The 16,495-nt window shown below is 41.3% G+C and overlaps 2 protein-coding genes across 2 annotated transcripts; one reads left to right on the top strand and one right to left on the bottom strand.

Annotated features, from left to right (window-relative positions):
* Positions 1-3,093: 3,093 nt before the first annotated feature.
* LOC112554692 (peptidyl-prolyl cis-trans isomerase B-like) lies at positions 3,094-7,676 on the top strand. Its single transcript, XM_025222645.1, is given in 8 exon segments — positions 3,094-3,298; positions 4,325-4,525; positions 4,917-5,088; positions 6,320-6,413; positions 6,720-6,785; positions 6,788-6,844; positions 6,847-6,902; positions 7,169-7,676. Coding segments are annotated over 7 exon segments (630 nt in total). The 5' UTR covers positions 3,094-3,298; positions 4,325-4,496; the 3' UTR covers positions 7,325-7,676.
* A 1,471-nt stretch (positions 7,677-9,147) lies between these two features.
* LOC112554188 (peptidyl-prolyl cis-trans isomerase B-like) lies at positions 9,148-13,287 on the bottom strand. The gene is made up of 5 exons (XM_025221831.1): positions 13,134-13,287; positions 12,254-12,490; positions 11,795-11,888; positions 11,217-11,401; positions 9,148-10,803 (listed from the first exon to the last, which is right to left on the bottom strand). Exons 3-5 carry the CDS (start codon positions 11,838-11,840, stop codon positions 10,648-10,650), a joined length of 387 nt encoding a protein of 128 aa, XP_025077616.1. The 5' UTR covers positions 11,841-11,888; positions 12,254-12,490; positions 13,134-13,287; the 3' UTR covers positions 9,148-10,647.
* Between the last annotated feature and the right edge of the window lie 3,208 nt (positions 13,288-16,495).

Here is a 16,495-nt window from a genome sequence, read left to right as displayed (position 1 = left end):
CGCACAAATAACCGTTTGGTTTTTAAGATAAAGAAGCAAGGATCTTCTTTCGTTGTGACAGAAGACGTTTCATCGCCAAAAAAGAATAAAAAAATTCGTAACTTTGGGAAAGAGTCTTCAGGCAATAGTAGCTACCAGCGGCAGGGTAGGGTTTCCGTGACATCAATTGATGCAGCTGAATACTCTGCGAGTGACTGCTCACCCAGCAGCAGCGATCCGTTTCTGCCAGATGCTTCACCATTGACTAGTCGAAGCTCGAGGAGCATAGGAATGCACTCTCCAGACTTTAAAAGCCAGAGCACAGCCGGGAGTGAGAGAGGACCTTTACAACACCAACCAAGCTTCGGCAACAGCAGCCAAGGGTTTGATGTCAGTGTGGTAGACAGCAGTGGCATTGCTCCTCTTTCCCCAGTATTTTCCAGTCCCGTCTCCCTCCACATACACAACCGTGGTAGTAACGTGGTCGCAGACAAAGTTCGTGCTGGTGTTAAAGGCGCAGAAGATGCAGAACTTCGTCGAAAGAGGAAGAGATCACCAAGCGTCAATGCTCGGACATCAGACAACAGTGACAGACATGATGAAGTCCGCAAAGTACAGGAAATCGGAGCGGAGGACAGCTTGAGGAAGCTGACACCTTTACGAATCAAAGGCGCTCAGTCCAGCATGAAGTTTTCACCTGTGGTCTCCACCTCTAGCCTTGTGCATCTGATGAAATCGCCGATCTTGTTTGGAAGGCAGGACACGGGAGCAACACCACCTGTGGATGCTCCACGTTCACAAACCAGTGGAAGACCAAAGTCACGAAAAGTATTACATCTTTGAGCCTCGCTTGTGCGACTAGCCTGATCATAGCCAGTGGATCTTGCCGTGTTTTCTTTACTTACGCATCTTGTTTTGTGCCTAGATTTGTACTGATTTCTAGACACTTCAACTCGGTGATCAGTCTAAAAGCTATGAAGTAACCTTGCAGTTAATACATGAAGATAAATAAGTTTAAGGCATGACATACAAGTTTATGACCAGAGGAAGGTCTCAAGGGTGGATTACTTTCAGGATGAAATCACCTTTATTGCTCTTGCCCCGCGGTGGGTAGATGTGACGCCCATGCTGACATTAAGGTGCCAGTGGATGTTTCGGAACAACTTGTAAAATTCAAAAAGATTATGTCGGATGAATAACATAATTTTAAAGGCTCAGAGAAAAGTAATTATTGTTGCAAAGTGGTAGATTGTTCTTAATAGAGATGTATTTGTTGGGAGCTGACTCTCTTTTTGCAATGGGCACATTTTGCACAGAATGTCAGTCACTCAAATATACATTATAGAGGCGAGAGGTAAAATACCTTAAATGCCCCAGTTTTAACTTTATTTACTTTTTCATGCAAAATTGTACATAGCATAAATATGCCTAATAGACATTTTAAAATTATGTAAAGATGTAGTAATAAATTGTAGATTCTATTGTACTACAGAAAAATTGTATATTTTTCTTTATGTTGAGCAGACCGTCATCACGGATGATCTTAGGCTTGCTTCCAGCAGAGATAATGCCCTTTTCATTTTATTAAATTATTATGAGGATGCAATGTCATTGTTATAATTGTGATGCATATTACTGTTGGTAAAAGATTACCCAACTAGGGCATTTTTTAAGTACAGGACGGCTTGCATCCCATCTTATTGAAGGATTGTGACAGGATTGCTTTTCTGTCACGTGTCCTAAGTGTATTGCTTTAATTGCAGGATACTTTATACTTTGCTTCTTTTTTTGTGGGGAGGAGCAAACTTGCACTTTTAAATAAATCAGTAAAATCTGAATGATGTTCACACAATAGCACGTTAGTCAGGGCTTCTGCTTACGCAAAAATTGCGTACAGTACGCATTAAAAGTTCGGAGGACTTCAATTTTTCAACAAACGAAGAACAGGACCCTTAAAAATCTGAAGAAACCCCAAAGAAGAATTTTTTGAGTTTTGTACTGCCACCTGACGCTCAGCTATTCTGAAAGAGCTTGGAGAATAAAATAATCCTGGTGGTGGTAGCTGTGCAGAGCTTTCTTTGTTGTGGGCAATGTTTGCCGGTTTGTACGACAGCTTGCACGCGTACGTGCGTTGTAACCATCTCTCCTGTACTGGCAGTCTAGTTTCTTCCCTCTGCTCGTTACTTCTTGTAGCTTTGTCCCAACATCTCACTCAAGCAGTAATATGTTAAAAAATTATATATGGTGTGCAGGAAACTAGCTTTAAAGATAGCATTCAACGAGCTAGTCAGTGTGAGAAGATGCGGTACGTGGTGTTCAAGGCTGATGATAGTTCAGAAACCGTCAAGGAAACCTTCATTACTGTTAAATTTACAAATTTGTCGACGTGTATATTGAAGAAAAATATATTCCTGGATCTGAGCATTGACATGGATGAGATGTTCACTTGTTTTGTGCGTGTGATTCGTGTAAATATTGATTCTCAGAGCGCGCATGCAGTGCTGGTGTGTGGGAGAAGATGTGCAAAATACGAAAGAATTTCTAGTTTTGTAAATATTATTTTTTAGTTGTGTGCATGGTGTGTGTGTGTGGTTTGCCCTTTCGACAACAAACCACATGATGCCGACCCTCTGTGGCTGATGTTATGTAACTGCAGATTCATCTTTTAAGGTTTGTGGGTCGAATAAAAGGCAGTGTAGTAACATCTTGATCGCTGATGCCGGGTGGGAGAAATATTTCCACCTGACGGCGCACTGATTGGGAGAGGATGAAAGGGGTAAGGAGGGTTAGAGTAGGTGGGTGGGGGCCAATCTCGGTCGTCTGGTTCTGAGACTGTGGCTGTCCTGGGCGGTGCCAGTGTCTAGCTTACCCAGCGGTCAGGTACCTCAATGGTCAATCTGTGGGGGACTCGGATATCGAGTCCATGATACTGGTCGCTTCTCCATCCACTCGGACGCCGGTAACTACTCATCATCGCCACCAAATCCCAGGAGAACAAGGGAAAAAAAAACCAACAGGCTTTTCGATTTTCTGGTAATTCTGGATTTACTTTACAACTTTGCTTTTTAAAAAACGTGACTGCGACCTTCATTTCATTTCTTTGTCACTTCGATTGATGAGACAGATGCAGAAATCACACGAGTCAACTGCCTCCAACGAACAAATGTCTGACCCCACACTGCCATCTGCCGGCGGAGACCGCTGAACTTTTTGAGGACGTGGGGCGAGAGACGGCGACATCACTCGACTGCTCACCTCGTGCTCTCCATTGATCCTGCTCGGTGAGCCAGTCGTCAACTATCGTTATTTCCGTCACAAGGTAAGGAAGAAACACTTATCTGCATCGACGATAAATGTCTTTTCTAGCACTTACAATCAGGGTTACTGACTTTGAAGTTCGGAAAGGTTGCGTAGGTCGTCTAATAAACATTCAGACGCTCCAACTTTTGGCTGCAGATGGTTGAGGTTGCACAACTTTTACCTCCGACTTGCAGGGACCTAAGTAGCGTTGTTGACTACGGATTTGTTTCAGAGCTGAAGTGATTACCTGGTGACTGACATAGATACGGTGTTTAATATACGTTTTTACACTCATTCGTAACTCATACAATGTTTATTCGTCTAACTTCTCGTCTTTGATAAAGATGCATTAGTAGAGAATCAGCCGCATGCCAGGAAAGATCCGAAGCTTGGCGTCTGCTCGCGGTTTTTCCAGAATTTAACTGACAATACAGCATAGCTCACTTTGCCTTATTAGCGAGATCGACAATTTTTAACTTAAAAAATTATGAAAAAAAAATGGTTGCACGATCCGCATCTTTAAAAATTGAAATGATTCTGCTCTAATTTTGATGTCTTCTCGCCCTGTTGGGATTATTGTCAGCGAAACATCTGTCTAAAGGCTCTTTCACACCGTGCGATTTTGCAACACAATGATACGACTTTACACATGTGATAAACGCGTTCCTGGTAAATCTTATGACATATAATGTGTTTAAATGTGGCACTAAATGATTACATTCATTTCTTTTCTTCTTGCTTTTCTATGTTATAACAGTAGATGTAAAACAAACAAATGTTCTATTTTGCCGCTGATTGTGCTATACATTTTTCCTAGAAAATACACGCACGCCACGCTTTTCCATCTTCATGAAGCTCACCGAGTGTAACGAACAGTGAATAGAACATGTCTCATTGTCCTACCATCAACGTTCCTCATTCATCTCGCCCACTCTTTTTTTTAATTTTTTTTTTTTTTTTCTTCTTCTTCTTTTAAGGAAGATCGCGTCCTCTTGACGATGATGTGAATAAAGTCTGTTCTTCTCATACGACGATTCTTTTCAAGGAATAAAGGCAGCAGCACAGGAACCTCCAAGGAGAGATGCGTGGGTCAGGAACCTGGGCCGCCATGGCGGCGTTTGTGCTTTTAGTCGCGTCACCATGGCGACGCGGACGGGCAGAAGATAGAGAAAGACTCGCTAGACAACGATGAGTACAATCTGAATCAAGCCAAGAGTATGGCAGAGGAGAACATTCCCTTTGGGAGGTATGTGTGTGGGCATGGACAATGCCAATAGTTAAGGCTTTGGGGGAATAGTCATGCTTACTTGTCAACTAACCCTGACATTTTAATTTGACAAGATTAGAAACCAGTTTAAAGAAATATTATCCAATGACTTAGATGAAGGATATTTAAAGAATGTAAGCATTTACCAGCGTGCAGACTTGCCCCACTATATTGTTATAATTATTACAGTACTAAGAATTAAAATTTGAATGATACTTTCGCATTTTGAATTAGCAAATACTAGCGATATAATCAAAGAGTCTTATAGTCAAGAGAAAGATCAGACTTTATATACATATATAAACAGAAGACAGCTCGAAAACTTTCATTATGTAACAGTTTCTAGTTAGTATATCATTCTTTGTTGCAGGCCCTTAAAATATGTAGTGACCGATGAGGTTTATTTCGACATTTCGATTGGCGGCCTACGTCCTAATGAAGATCCCGAAGTTGGTCGGGTCGTCATTGGCTGCTTCGGGGAAATACTTCCCATCACTTGCCTCAACTTCGTCTCCTTGGCCAAGGGCTACAGACGAGGCCGAGTAGGTTCAGCAATGTCTTACACTTTTCTATTATTGTTACTCTTGGTAGGATTGTATTTTTGAACTCATAGTCTTCGCTTCGTCAGTTACATTCATTTATTCAGCCCGTAAATCTGCCACTCTTTGACAAACTCAGGAAATACACGTAGACACCGCATCCACGTGTATACATCTGAGAAGCGCTGAGTTCTCGTTGAAAACTACTATCGGGGCGCGTGCAGTCCACGTGGTATCCGTGTTTTGTGCAAACGATCCGGTAACATGCTAAACATCGAAGCTACTTTGTGCTGGTGTCCCCAAGACTTCCTTCTCCCCTACCACCCCAGCCTCCTAGAGTAGCGAAAAGGGAGACGAAATGTCGCCATCGATGGATCGACCAGCCGAGGCGACATATGTTTGTGGTCGACAAGGAACGAAAAAGTTGTAAAATTTACTTCTTTTTTTTTTCAAGATGATGGATTAGGTGTGTTAGGGACTTCCCAGAGGGATTGATTTTGAGCCAAGAATTGGGGAGGAGGTGGAGGGATGGGGTAGGCAAGGAGCAGCTGGTGAGATTTTAAAAATATCAAAAGCCACGGATTGCCGAAGACCCGGCACACCCTACCTCACCCCTGTCCACCCTCTTCCGAAGGACGTGGAAAAGGTTTTTAACATCGTCGACGTTGCAAGTGAATCGATATTTATTTTGTTTTCCTCCTGCACTTGCCGTCGTTCGCCATCGTGGCAGGTCGCGTTAGCTGTGGCCACGTGGTTCATGGAGTCACGTGTCCGGTTGACAGGCCGGTCGACACCAAATGGGGGCCAACACGTGCATACCGTTAGTGCCACGAAGCAACAATTGTTCCTACAGCTCACGTTTTTCTTCTTCGTCATCGTCCTCATCATCCGATAGCTCGTTTCTAAGGCTTCTTTGGGCTATTTTTAGAAGAGTTATTTATCGCTGTTCTCGTCTGTCTTCCTTTTTCCTCTGAGCTGCTGTCCTCACGTTCCGCCTCTGCTCTTTGAATTTTCTCTCATCCACATCATCTCACACACCAACGCATTTAGCATCGTCATACACGATAGCTGCAATCATTCCACGGACTGTTGGTTTGTTTTTTATGGTGTAAAAGTTCTAATCCTGTAGAGATAGGGACTGTACTGTGCAAAATTTTGAGGCCTAAGGTGTAAGTGAAAACGAATGACTAGACATGACTGTCAAGATCTTTTTTTTTTTTACCTGTCTCGACAGCAATTGCTCACCTACAAAGACACACCTGTACATCGCATTGTCAAGGACTTTGTCATCCAGATGGGAGACGTGTCTGGTCAGAAAGGAAAGAGTGGTACGCTGCTATTATCTATTTGTTTTGTTTGTGTGTTTGTGTATTTGCTTGCTTGTCTATTAAATTTCATACTATAGTCACCAAAAATAGTTTTTTTTCGGATTATGTCCGCTCAAATGCACTTGATCCTATGAACAAATCTGAAAACGCTTAAAGCACACTGAAAGGACACCAAAGGAAATAATTTTGGGGTTGGATGTGCATTTGCACAAAGGGAAGTGGGGCATGAAGTTGTGTGCTGTTAATGGACTTGATTTTTATGAAAATATTTGAAAATGCTCTAAACACGAGGCTTGGTCTGCGCAGGTACAAGTATATACGGCGAGAAGTTTCAGGACGAGAACTTCCGGCTCAGCCACCGAGGGGCCGGCTGGGTTCCATGGCCAACTACGGCCGCGACACCAACGGTTCGCAGTTCTTCATCATGCTGCAGCCGGCCGCTGGCTGGACGGCAAACACGTGGTCTTCGGCAAGGTGCTGCGAGGGATGGTCAGTATGAGGGCACTTTATCCTTTTACTCCTCTTCATCACTGTCGTTGTCGTCATCATCATCCACAATCATTCGTAAGATTCGTAAAACATGAAGCAGAAGTTGCCTATTGCAAAAATTAGCCAATCAGAACACGTTAAATTATCCTCAGCCAGCCGTGTCACAGCAAAACTTCACACCAGTCTGTTGATTGAAGCAAAGTTTTAAAAAAAAAAATTTAAAAAATCGTGATGATCTCTTTTTTCTCTCTCTCTCTCTCTCACAGGAGCTGGTGAGGAAACTAGGAGAGCTGGATACGTACATGAGCGGGAAACCTAAACGGTCAGTGAAGATAGTGGACTGTGGGGTGGTGGAAATCGAGAGAAAATACGAGATTCCGGAAGCGGAAATCTACAACCAACACGACATGACGATGACGTGACGTCATCACTTTTAGTGTGCATGTTCCAAATGCGAGGATGACCTCTTCAAGCGAGGAAAACATCTTTTGTGTTAGATGTTTAGCATGGTTAGTCAGCTCTCTCCCACCCACACCATTTTGTATGTAGAGAAACTTTCTACGTTTTAATTAAATGATTGTGATGACATACACACTGAGCCTTTTTTCGTACATTAAAGAGTAAGTAGCCTCGATCACCTTGTTATAATTATGGGCCTCCTTTATTTCCGGAAAGAGGAAAGGGATTGTCTCACCTGCAGTGTGCGTGTGAGTTCCAAACAGAAAAGTTCCAGACAAGTATGGTGCATGAGTGATGCAATAAAATGTTTAAACTGTAAACACCTCATGCCGATTTTTCTTTTGCTGAGTTTGAGAGTGCGTGAATGGAATTTCCTGTATACAAGTATACAATTGTAAACTGCAAGAACATATAATATTAGTATATAAAAGTCTGTATAAAATAGTTTTGTTGTATGTGTCTATCCTCTGCAATAAAAGAAAAAGGTTTTTCACACACCAAACTGCTCTAGAAGTTACATAGTTTTGCATTCCTACACTGATGCTGCTGCAAGAGTTCATATTTTGAAAAAAAATATATATTTAAGAGCTAAATATAAAAGTTATTGATGTCTTTCACTTACAATACAGAAAACATTAAAAAGCTTAATCAATTTCAAATGTCCCCTTAAACTGCTATTGTGTGGGCTGGATAAGACATGTAGATAACTAAACAATCAAGATTAACAACCTGACATTAAACTGCACCACACTGGCTCGCCTCCCCTACAAAGTGTTCACGATGTGCTGCCTTCATGGTCATTGGAAATCTGAGATGATGTACTCTCCTCACTATCTCTTCACCCTCCGGCCAGTATCTCTTATAACATGTAGCCCGCCTATCTCCGTATGTAGCCTCTCGGGTAGATCTCTTTATGTGTTTGTAGCTCTTCACATCCTTGGCGTAGATAATCTCTGTGGTGCTACTATCTCTTCAACCCCAGTGTCTGTAGTATTCTCTTCCTATCTCTTGGTACAGTATGTAGTATATCTCTTCACCTATCTCTTGGTACAGTATGTAGTATATCTCTTCACCTATTCTCTTGGTACAGTATGTAGTATATCTCTTCCCTATCTCTTGGTGCAGAGACCATCTTCAAAGCTTTCACGACAGGACGTCTTTCGTGATAGCCTCCAGAGGCCGCTGATTGTCTAACCCCAGCCTCAGTTTTTTATTTCTGCCCTGCCCTTCTCCATTATTTTCGTGGTTTACGAGCTGTGTTGTACTAGTGTATCTGTTGGTTTTTTGTTTTTTGGTTTTGGTTTTTTTTTTTGTTTTTTTTGTTTTTTTATGCTTAACCACATTTCAAGCAGAAAAAAGTGCGTTAGATAAGCGCTTGTGTTTTTTTATTATTAGTAGTAGTATTGTTGTTGTTGCAGGGTTAGAACTGGTCTTAGAGTTTCCCAAAAATATTGGTCTGATAACTATAGTAAAAGGTTACCTATGGCTAATAGCTGTGATAAGGGCAACCTATGGACTTATGAGTGAAGGTAGGGACTGTTGTCGGACATTGTAAAGTCACAGAAAAGAAGAGAAAAATGCAAAAAAATAAAAAACGAGAATGAAGGAAACCAGCAGTGAATGAACGAGAGTATTTAAGAGGAAGACAGAGAAGGAGAAAGTTATGAACAAAAAAAGTCATTTCAGAAGAATGAAAAGGAACGATAACAGGTGATTAAAAAAGGGAGAAGAATAGAATTCCTGAGATAATGGGGGCTTTTACTTACACACACACACAAAGCATGGGAAAAGTGAACATTCTTTAATTGTGAATACGTCACTCAGACAGGTAAGATGACAAATCTGATACAAACATTGTTTGCTGCTGAATGTTCTCGAAATTATGACAAGTCATTTTCAGAACACTTATCAATGTTATAATCATACAGAGCATCACATCACCGATCTTATGGCCGTGTACATACAGATCATTTGAGAGTCAGATCATCATGTTGTAACAACAAAACATACAAACACTTTGTTGCAAGATGGCCTCACTGCAGTGTTCAGAGTTCAGAGTTCAGTCCACCACACGAGCTACAACATTTTCCTTTAAACACATTCGACACTCGTTCATGTCTGTCTTCCCTCGGACATTTTACAAAGTTGTTTTGAAACGTGGAAAAATGAACAATGGTCTGATTTGCAGGATGTGATAATTATGGACTGTTGGTCACCCGCCTAAAAATGGGGTGCAATCTAGTTTAATCCGGGTGATGCTGTAGACGAGTAAACGACAGGTATGGATGCCACAAAATGAAACCCTTTAAAACACTGTGTGTGTGTGCACGTGTATTATCATTGTATTTTTTATTTGAAACTAAAATACATAGCCGAACAATTATAAAAAACATATAAAGACAACCATCAATACAACAAGAAAGTAAATGTCCTATAATAGATATTCCCTAAGTGACCACCCGTTGAAAAATTAACCTGTAAAACCGCGGACAAACCTGCAGAGGCCATTTTTCTAAAAGTTTTATAGTCGTACATTAGAAAGACAACATGTAACATTAAACATCTAGAATTTTTTAGAAATGGCTCTTGTTTTACTTCTGAATCTTTTGGCTGACATTTAAGTACAAAGTTGCCGCGGTCTTTACCTGGGTCAAACTCCCACAGTGAATAGAATATACACAATACAAACACCTAGTTTAGTTTTTTAGCCATTTTTTCAATCACCAGATATGCTACTTGTTCAAACATTTGATGTAAAACTTCACACAAGAACTCTTTCAGAAACACACATGCAGGATTTTATTAATCTTTGATGTGATGGAACAATCTGATGGAACAGGCAACATCATGTAAACTGAAAACTCTGTGTGAATAGTTTGAAAAGTTGTAATGTTGTTTAGTGATAATAAAAGTATGAAAACAATATTAAAAATTCTTTAGATACCTATACAGTTTTCTAAGCTTTTTTTAAAAATAATTTTTAACGAGAGAAACTAGACATCACTAATTTAAGGATCAAAATTGAGGCTTTAATACTCTCCTATTTTGTTTCAGACAATTCACTACAATTAGAGATGCCAGCTTAGACAACCAGGGCATACTTTACCATAAATTATATTAAAAAAAGCTTTAATTAAATTATTTGTGCAGACGGGGAAAGTACACATGCGAACAAGGAGAAAAGATCATTCAAAACGTATTAAATGGTTTGGTATAAAGACATCAACTACTCTCATGCCACAAGGTGCATTAATTCACATGACTACAGCTACCAAACGCTCTTCGTCTACTTTCCCTCTTCCAGATCGTCTTTCTCCATGTCCTTGGCGGTCAGTTCGTATTTTTTGACATCTTCTACAGAGCAGTCGGAGATGCGGATGGGCCGCTTGGGACTGTCCGAGTTGGACGCTCCACCCATTCTGTTGAGGGCTCTGATGATGTTCTGGTAACAGAGATCCCATTTTCTTTCTAAATAAATGTTTTATCGATGATGATCTTCTAAAAGAGTCCAAACGAATCAACAGAATTCTGTAGGTGAACTTTGTCTTAACTGAACACATATTGACTAACGTTCGACCAAGCCTTGGCTAATATTGAAGTTAGTCAACAAGTGTTCGGTTAAGAAGGGTTTTGAAGACAAAAGATTTCAAAATTCAGACCGAATAAACAAATAATTTGATGAGCTAATGAACTGTACCCTTTTAAGCTTCTTAGTCCATTAAGGACCATCACGACAAATAAGTTAATGTGTGCTTGAAAGAAGCTCTAGTTCTTAACTCACTCCTTATCACAAGTGTCTCGGTGTACAAGCCATTTGTTGTATTTAAATAAAAATTAAATTACAGAAATACTTACAAATCCTTTGATGACCTTTCCGAATGCTACGTGTTTGTCGTTCAGGAACCGCGATGGCCCAAAGGTGATGAAGAACTGTGAACCGTTGGTGTCCCTGCCATGGTTGGCCATCGAGACGATGCCGCCGCTGCGATGACTGATGACGAAGTTCTCGTCGTTGAATCGGTTTCCATAGATACTGATTGCTGTGAGACAAACATCAAAGTGTCGCTAGACTAACGACCAAGGCTAACGGTCAGAGTAATCTCTTAAAGACCTGGAAAGGGTCATGGAATGACTTGTTAAAATCTTTTTTACCTAACAGGAGGCTAACAATCGTTCCTTGAATATCTTAGATTAAGTATCACAATGCGAGACGATGGGAAATAGACGGGCAAAGATGGATGATGAATCTCTTTCTTTCTCTCTCCCTCTCTCTGTTTCTCTGTATATATATTTTTTCTCTCTCTTTCAATCTTTCTCTGTTAATTCTCTCGAAATGGCGAGCTAGGACGTTATATTCTTCGAGAAGGTCCAAGAATTTGGCAGCCTCAGTCCTCTAAAGATTTGTCGGTGGTAAACAAAAGAGAAAAACTTACAGCCAGTTCCGTCGCCTGTTGTGATGTCTCCGCACTGCATGAGCATGTCCTTCACCAAGCGGTGGCAGAAAGTGTTCTTGTACGACAGCTTGGTCTGGTGACAGCACACACGCACACACATGTGTAAACCACAGGTAATTATTCAACATAACTTTCGTTAACAGTTTGAAATTCGATCATCCGTGAATGATCCCCACCAACCCCACAGACAACGAGGAAACCACGCATACTGGCGATGTGAAAGGACAGACAGACGGACCAGAAGATTCAAAGCTAAAGGAGACTTTGATGTAAAGAATGTAAAGGGGAATGAAACACGAGAAAAAGGACGTAGAGATCAAAGGGGGGAAAGAAACAAAAGAAGAGGTTACTACCACCCAACCCTCGTTTAAAAAAAGGTGTAACAGCGAATAAACTGCTGCAAGGGAAATTATCTGCCTGCTTGTCAGTCGCACTTACATCCTCTCGTGTCCACCCGCTGCACAGAGTCTTGAAGTTTAAGGAGGTGACAGGTGTGGTGTCGCCAAACAAGCCGATGACGAGTTTGTCGGAGATGTCGTCGCCCTGACCGTTCCAGTTCTTCACCTCGATGTCGAATGTCACTTCGGAGGTGACGGTAAAGTTTTTGATCGCACGTGCATAGCACGAGCACAGACGCTAGCACGGCCGTGACGTATATGGCAGCCATCTTTTTACCTGTGGGAGGTAGGAAAGGACAGAACAGGATTTATGACTTGAACAAGCAGAGGCGGTGGAGGTTTATTTCCTTCCCCCCGGAGAACGTGGCGAGAAGGACGAGGGTAAGCCATGATGTTTATAACACGTGTTCAGGGCAACAGAATCAATTGGGAGCAGACAACTTTGGTGGTTACTTAGTTCGTCAGAGTTGTGACCCCCTGTTACTCGTACGTACTTTCTGATATTTGTCCATCATGATTCTCGGTTTTTTTTTTTTTTTTTTGGTTCTCTTTCGTTTTGGCCTATTTATTACTTATCATCATCATCATCATCAGTACCATTACGGTGTTGATGAGTGTAATGCTATACATCATCAGGTATGTATCAAATCTCTTACCTGTGACTTTCTAAAAACCAGGCTAATACGTTAAAAACAGGGAAGATACAGAGTTATACAACTAACTACCTTCGATTCTTCCAAAGTTCCTCAAGCCATCTCTCAGACAGCAAACTAAAACAGCTTACCTTCTCTTTCTACGGGAGGTGGACAAAGATGGGCGGATACCAAAAGCAGATTTGCTCTTACAGAATAACGTATCTCTTATAAACGAACATAAACATCAGCTCGGTACTAAACACCTTATAAATCTACATTGCCTACCTGAGTGTGTGGCGCAGTGTACTCTGCTCCCGAGCGAGATAGAGAAGAAAGTGGAATCAACTTTTAAACGACGGGCGGTTGCCACGAGACATGGCCGGCCTCGGCGACCAATCGCCGCTCAGACATCTGGGCTTGGGGTGCGCGCCTCCAATCGAACGTCTGCCACGTGCATTGGCTTTTTCAGCACGGGAATGGCCAAAAAGCTAGTCCCAGGCATCTGACCATGCTGCTTCTGTGACACGGGGCGACTTGGCCACGTTTGGAGACGTGGTGATGTGGATGTGGATGTGGCAGAGTCTGTGTCTGAAGTTTCTCTTGTGTCCTTCGATTCAAGTACACACCCCACGTACGTGGACCACCACATCACCAGCTGTATCACGTTGTGTGGGTTACACACTACATGTATTTAATATATTTATGTTATATACCACGTCAACCATCGTCATCGTCATCATCATCATCACTTCTTCCGAAAACTTTCCCATTACAATGCTTTCTTGTTATGCATCTGGATTTTTTTAATTCAGGGGAAGACGCTGCGGAGGCAGCAGTTTGTTAAACTACTTTTATTTTTGCGTTCTCTCAAAGAATTGCTCTATTTACCAATTTTTTATCGGCATTTTCCATTTCATTTTTGACGAACTCATTTGCAAAAGATTAATCTTGATTGCAATTTGTAATTTCAAGAAAAGAGTCTTGTAATTTCAAGAAGAGAAAAGAGCACAGGAAAAAACTAGAAATTTCTTAAATCGTATCCATACGTTAGTGGTTCATGTTGATCTCTCTTCTCTCTTTCCTAGCTTTTTTGGGAAGAGGATTTGAATAATAACACAGATTTACTCTCAGTCCAGAATTCAATCTCATTTAAGTGTCTTGTTGGTTTTCACTTGTAGAGGGTTAATAATAATAAAATCTCGATTTGTTCCCCTTCTCATTTAGCTAATGGAGCTATATGGGAGAGTTTCTATCAGGTTTTAATAGTTTGATTATCGTTCTCCCCTTCTGATTATAGCTCGCAAGCTCGTGAAGTTTGAGAGGAACTGGTAACGTGCATTAAAAAAAAAGTTGAAGGAATCTGAGAACATTTGTTGTGTTCTGCTGCAGGCGCTAGTGACAAACAAACTTGTGAATGTTTATGGTGTTCACCCAGACTACCGAAGACACTTCGAGAGAACAGTCGAACAGAACTCAACCTCCCGTTGTGAAAACGTGTCAATGATTCGGGATTACATCATGGGTTTATACAGGAGAAATGTTTATTATGGACTGTTTTCGTTTCTTCTATAGAACTCTTCTAGCATTGCCTGCACTTCTCTACAAAATAGAGTTTTATGTTCTTACTACTTCACTCTCCACCGTTCTCGCGTTATTTCTAGAAGTTCGACGATCTTTCTTCTCTTATTTTTATCAACTTCTATCAGTTCGACCACCTTTCTCATGCTACTTCTATCAGTTCGACGAAAAATCTTCCACCTACTGGCAAGTGTAAGGGGACCTAATCGTATGAAGGGCAGGCTACTCGTGTTATCGATGATTTTGACTGTTTGCGCCACGTCAGTGGGTTTTTTTCATTTTGGGGATGGGGGAACTTTGATTTTCTGCTGTCAAAATCTGTTGCCAGCTTAATTTCTTATCGTCAGTTTAATTTATCGTCTCTTTATTTCCCATTCTCCCCCCTCCTCCTACTCTGAGAGAGAGAGAGAGTGTGTTGAGATTAGACTACCTTGTGGATAAGTCATCTACAGTACAGGCCCAACTATTGGCAGGAATTTGTAACTGAGACATTTTGACCTTAGAAAACCCTTTGTTTATTACTTGCCAGGTATCTTCCATTACGAGAAACAGCTAAGGTTTGTTTTATCTCGGTTTACAAAAAGGTCTAAGGCATTTGGTATCTTTTGATAATAGGTGAGGTTGATGTTGCAACCTTCTAAGTGTGTCAGACACAAGAGATTGGAAATGGAAGGACAAACTTCTTTTTTACTTTATTTTCTCATCTTTTTTCGCTCACACCAACTGTATCTATTAATATGCGCTGGAGTAGCGTTCGTGTGTGTGTTTCTCGAAAGGACTGTAGCAGTACAAAAATTCCGAAGTGCAACAGCTTTGTCCGCGACTGCCAGGCATGGTTAGCCGATGTAGCAGCGGGTCGAGTGCACCAGCCGCAAGTGTATTCACTTCTGGGCTCGTCTGCCGATAGATTCTAATCCGTGCACATGCTCGACAACGATTTTTCCTTCTGTCGCGGATTGTTCGCCATGGACTTTGACGACGGCCGAAGTCGCAACAGCTTGTTTTCAAAGTCAGCTTCGTTCACGTGTCAAGTCGATTTTTAATCGTGGAGAGGTGTTGCGAAGGGGGAAAACTCAAGATGTTTGGAGGGGAGGGGGAGGTCACTCTGCAGTCTTCGGGAATTTTACCTGCGCCGTGTGGTGAGACGGCTGTGCGAGTGTCTGTGTGTGAGAGAGAGAGACTGTGTGTGTGAGAGAGAGAGAGCATTCTTGCGTGTCGTCAACACGAGCGCCTTGTTGCAGTACACGTGTCACAGTGTTACAGTTGTTTGTGTGTATGCGAGCGCGCACGCGTGTGCACTTTGGCCTTCAACCCAAGTCGAGGCCAGACCACTTCCGGTTTTATGGCGGCTGTTAATGCGCGTAGCGTTCTTCGGCCATGTCGATAATAATAATAAAAAAAATCTCGACATTTCTGTGTATCTTAGTGTTCATTTCAGGCCTACAAGTATCCAACACTATTTTTTCATTTATTTCCAGAAGGACGAAAAAATGAAAAAGCTTTGGCTGATAAAATTTCGTTTGGGCTTATGAGTTTTATTTGTGCATGATTATTATTAATTTTTATTTTTTATTATTATTATTTCACTGCACATCCACAAACATAAAATTGTGCACTAGGAACAAAAGGTTTTGTTACTACATACTCTGTCTCGTACTGCGCACTCCTCTTGGAACGTTCGAATTTTAAATAGGAATATATTTTACACACTCCAAACAGTTGTTTCGCTGTTTTTCTAGTGTCAGGTTTAATTATAGTTTTAACTTAGCTACGAAAGGGCAGATTGTGGTGACTCAGAGCACAGCAGTGTCAGGCATGAGGGTGTTGTACACGTTGCAAGTGTTAACACACTGTAGCCAAGCAACAGCTTGACCAATCCCAGACTCATTTTTTTAGTTAATAATTTTGTAAGTCTCGCGAATGATGTTACAAATATCAAATGTTCCTCATTCCTAGAAGGCTGAAACAAAACTTCGTCTTGGTTGATGGATTTTTCTTTGTCTACTTCGTGTAGTGTACTTCATCATTTCACGTCTAATACAGTATAAGACAAAAACATGACGGAACGA

The sequence above is a fragment of the Pomacea canaliculata genome, linkage group LG13, assembly GCF_003073045.1.
Source record: "Pomacea canaliculata isolate SZHN2017 linkage group LG13, ASM307304v1, whole genome shotgun sequence".
Taxonomy (NCBI): Eukaryota; Metazoa; Mollusca; class Gastropoda; order Architaenioglossa; family Ampullariidae; genus Pomacea; species Pomacea canaliculata.
Note: the sequence above shows the minus strand (reverse complement) of the source record. Positions and strands in the feature narration are given on the sequence as shown.

What these genes read in the sequence shown, in the direction of transcription:
- LOC112554188 (XM_025221831.1), bottom strand. Translation starts at nt 11,840, where the DNA reads ATGCTCATGCAGTGCGGAGACATCACAACAGGCGACGGAACTGGCT. An exon ending in AACAGGCGACGGAACTGGCT is followed by an intron (nt 11,402 to 11,794) that starts GTAAGTTTTTCT and finishes TTTGTCTCACAG; the next exon opens with CAATCAGTATCTATGGAAAC. An exon ending in GAAAGGTCATCAAAGGATTT is followed by an intron (nt 10,804 to 11,216) that starts GTAAGTATTTCT and finishes CTCTGTTACCAG; the next exon opens with AACATCATCAGAGCCCTCAA.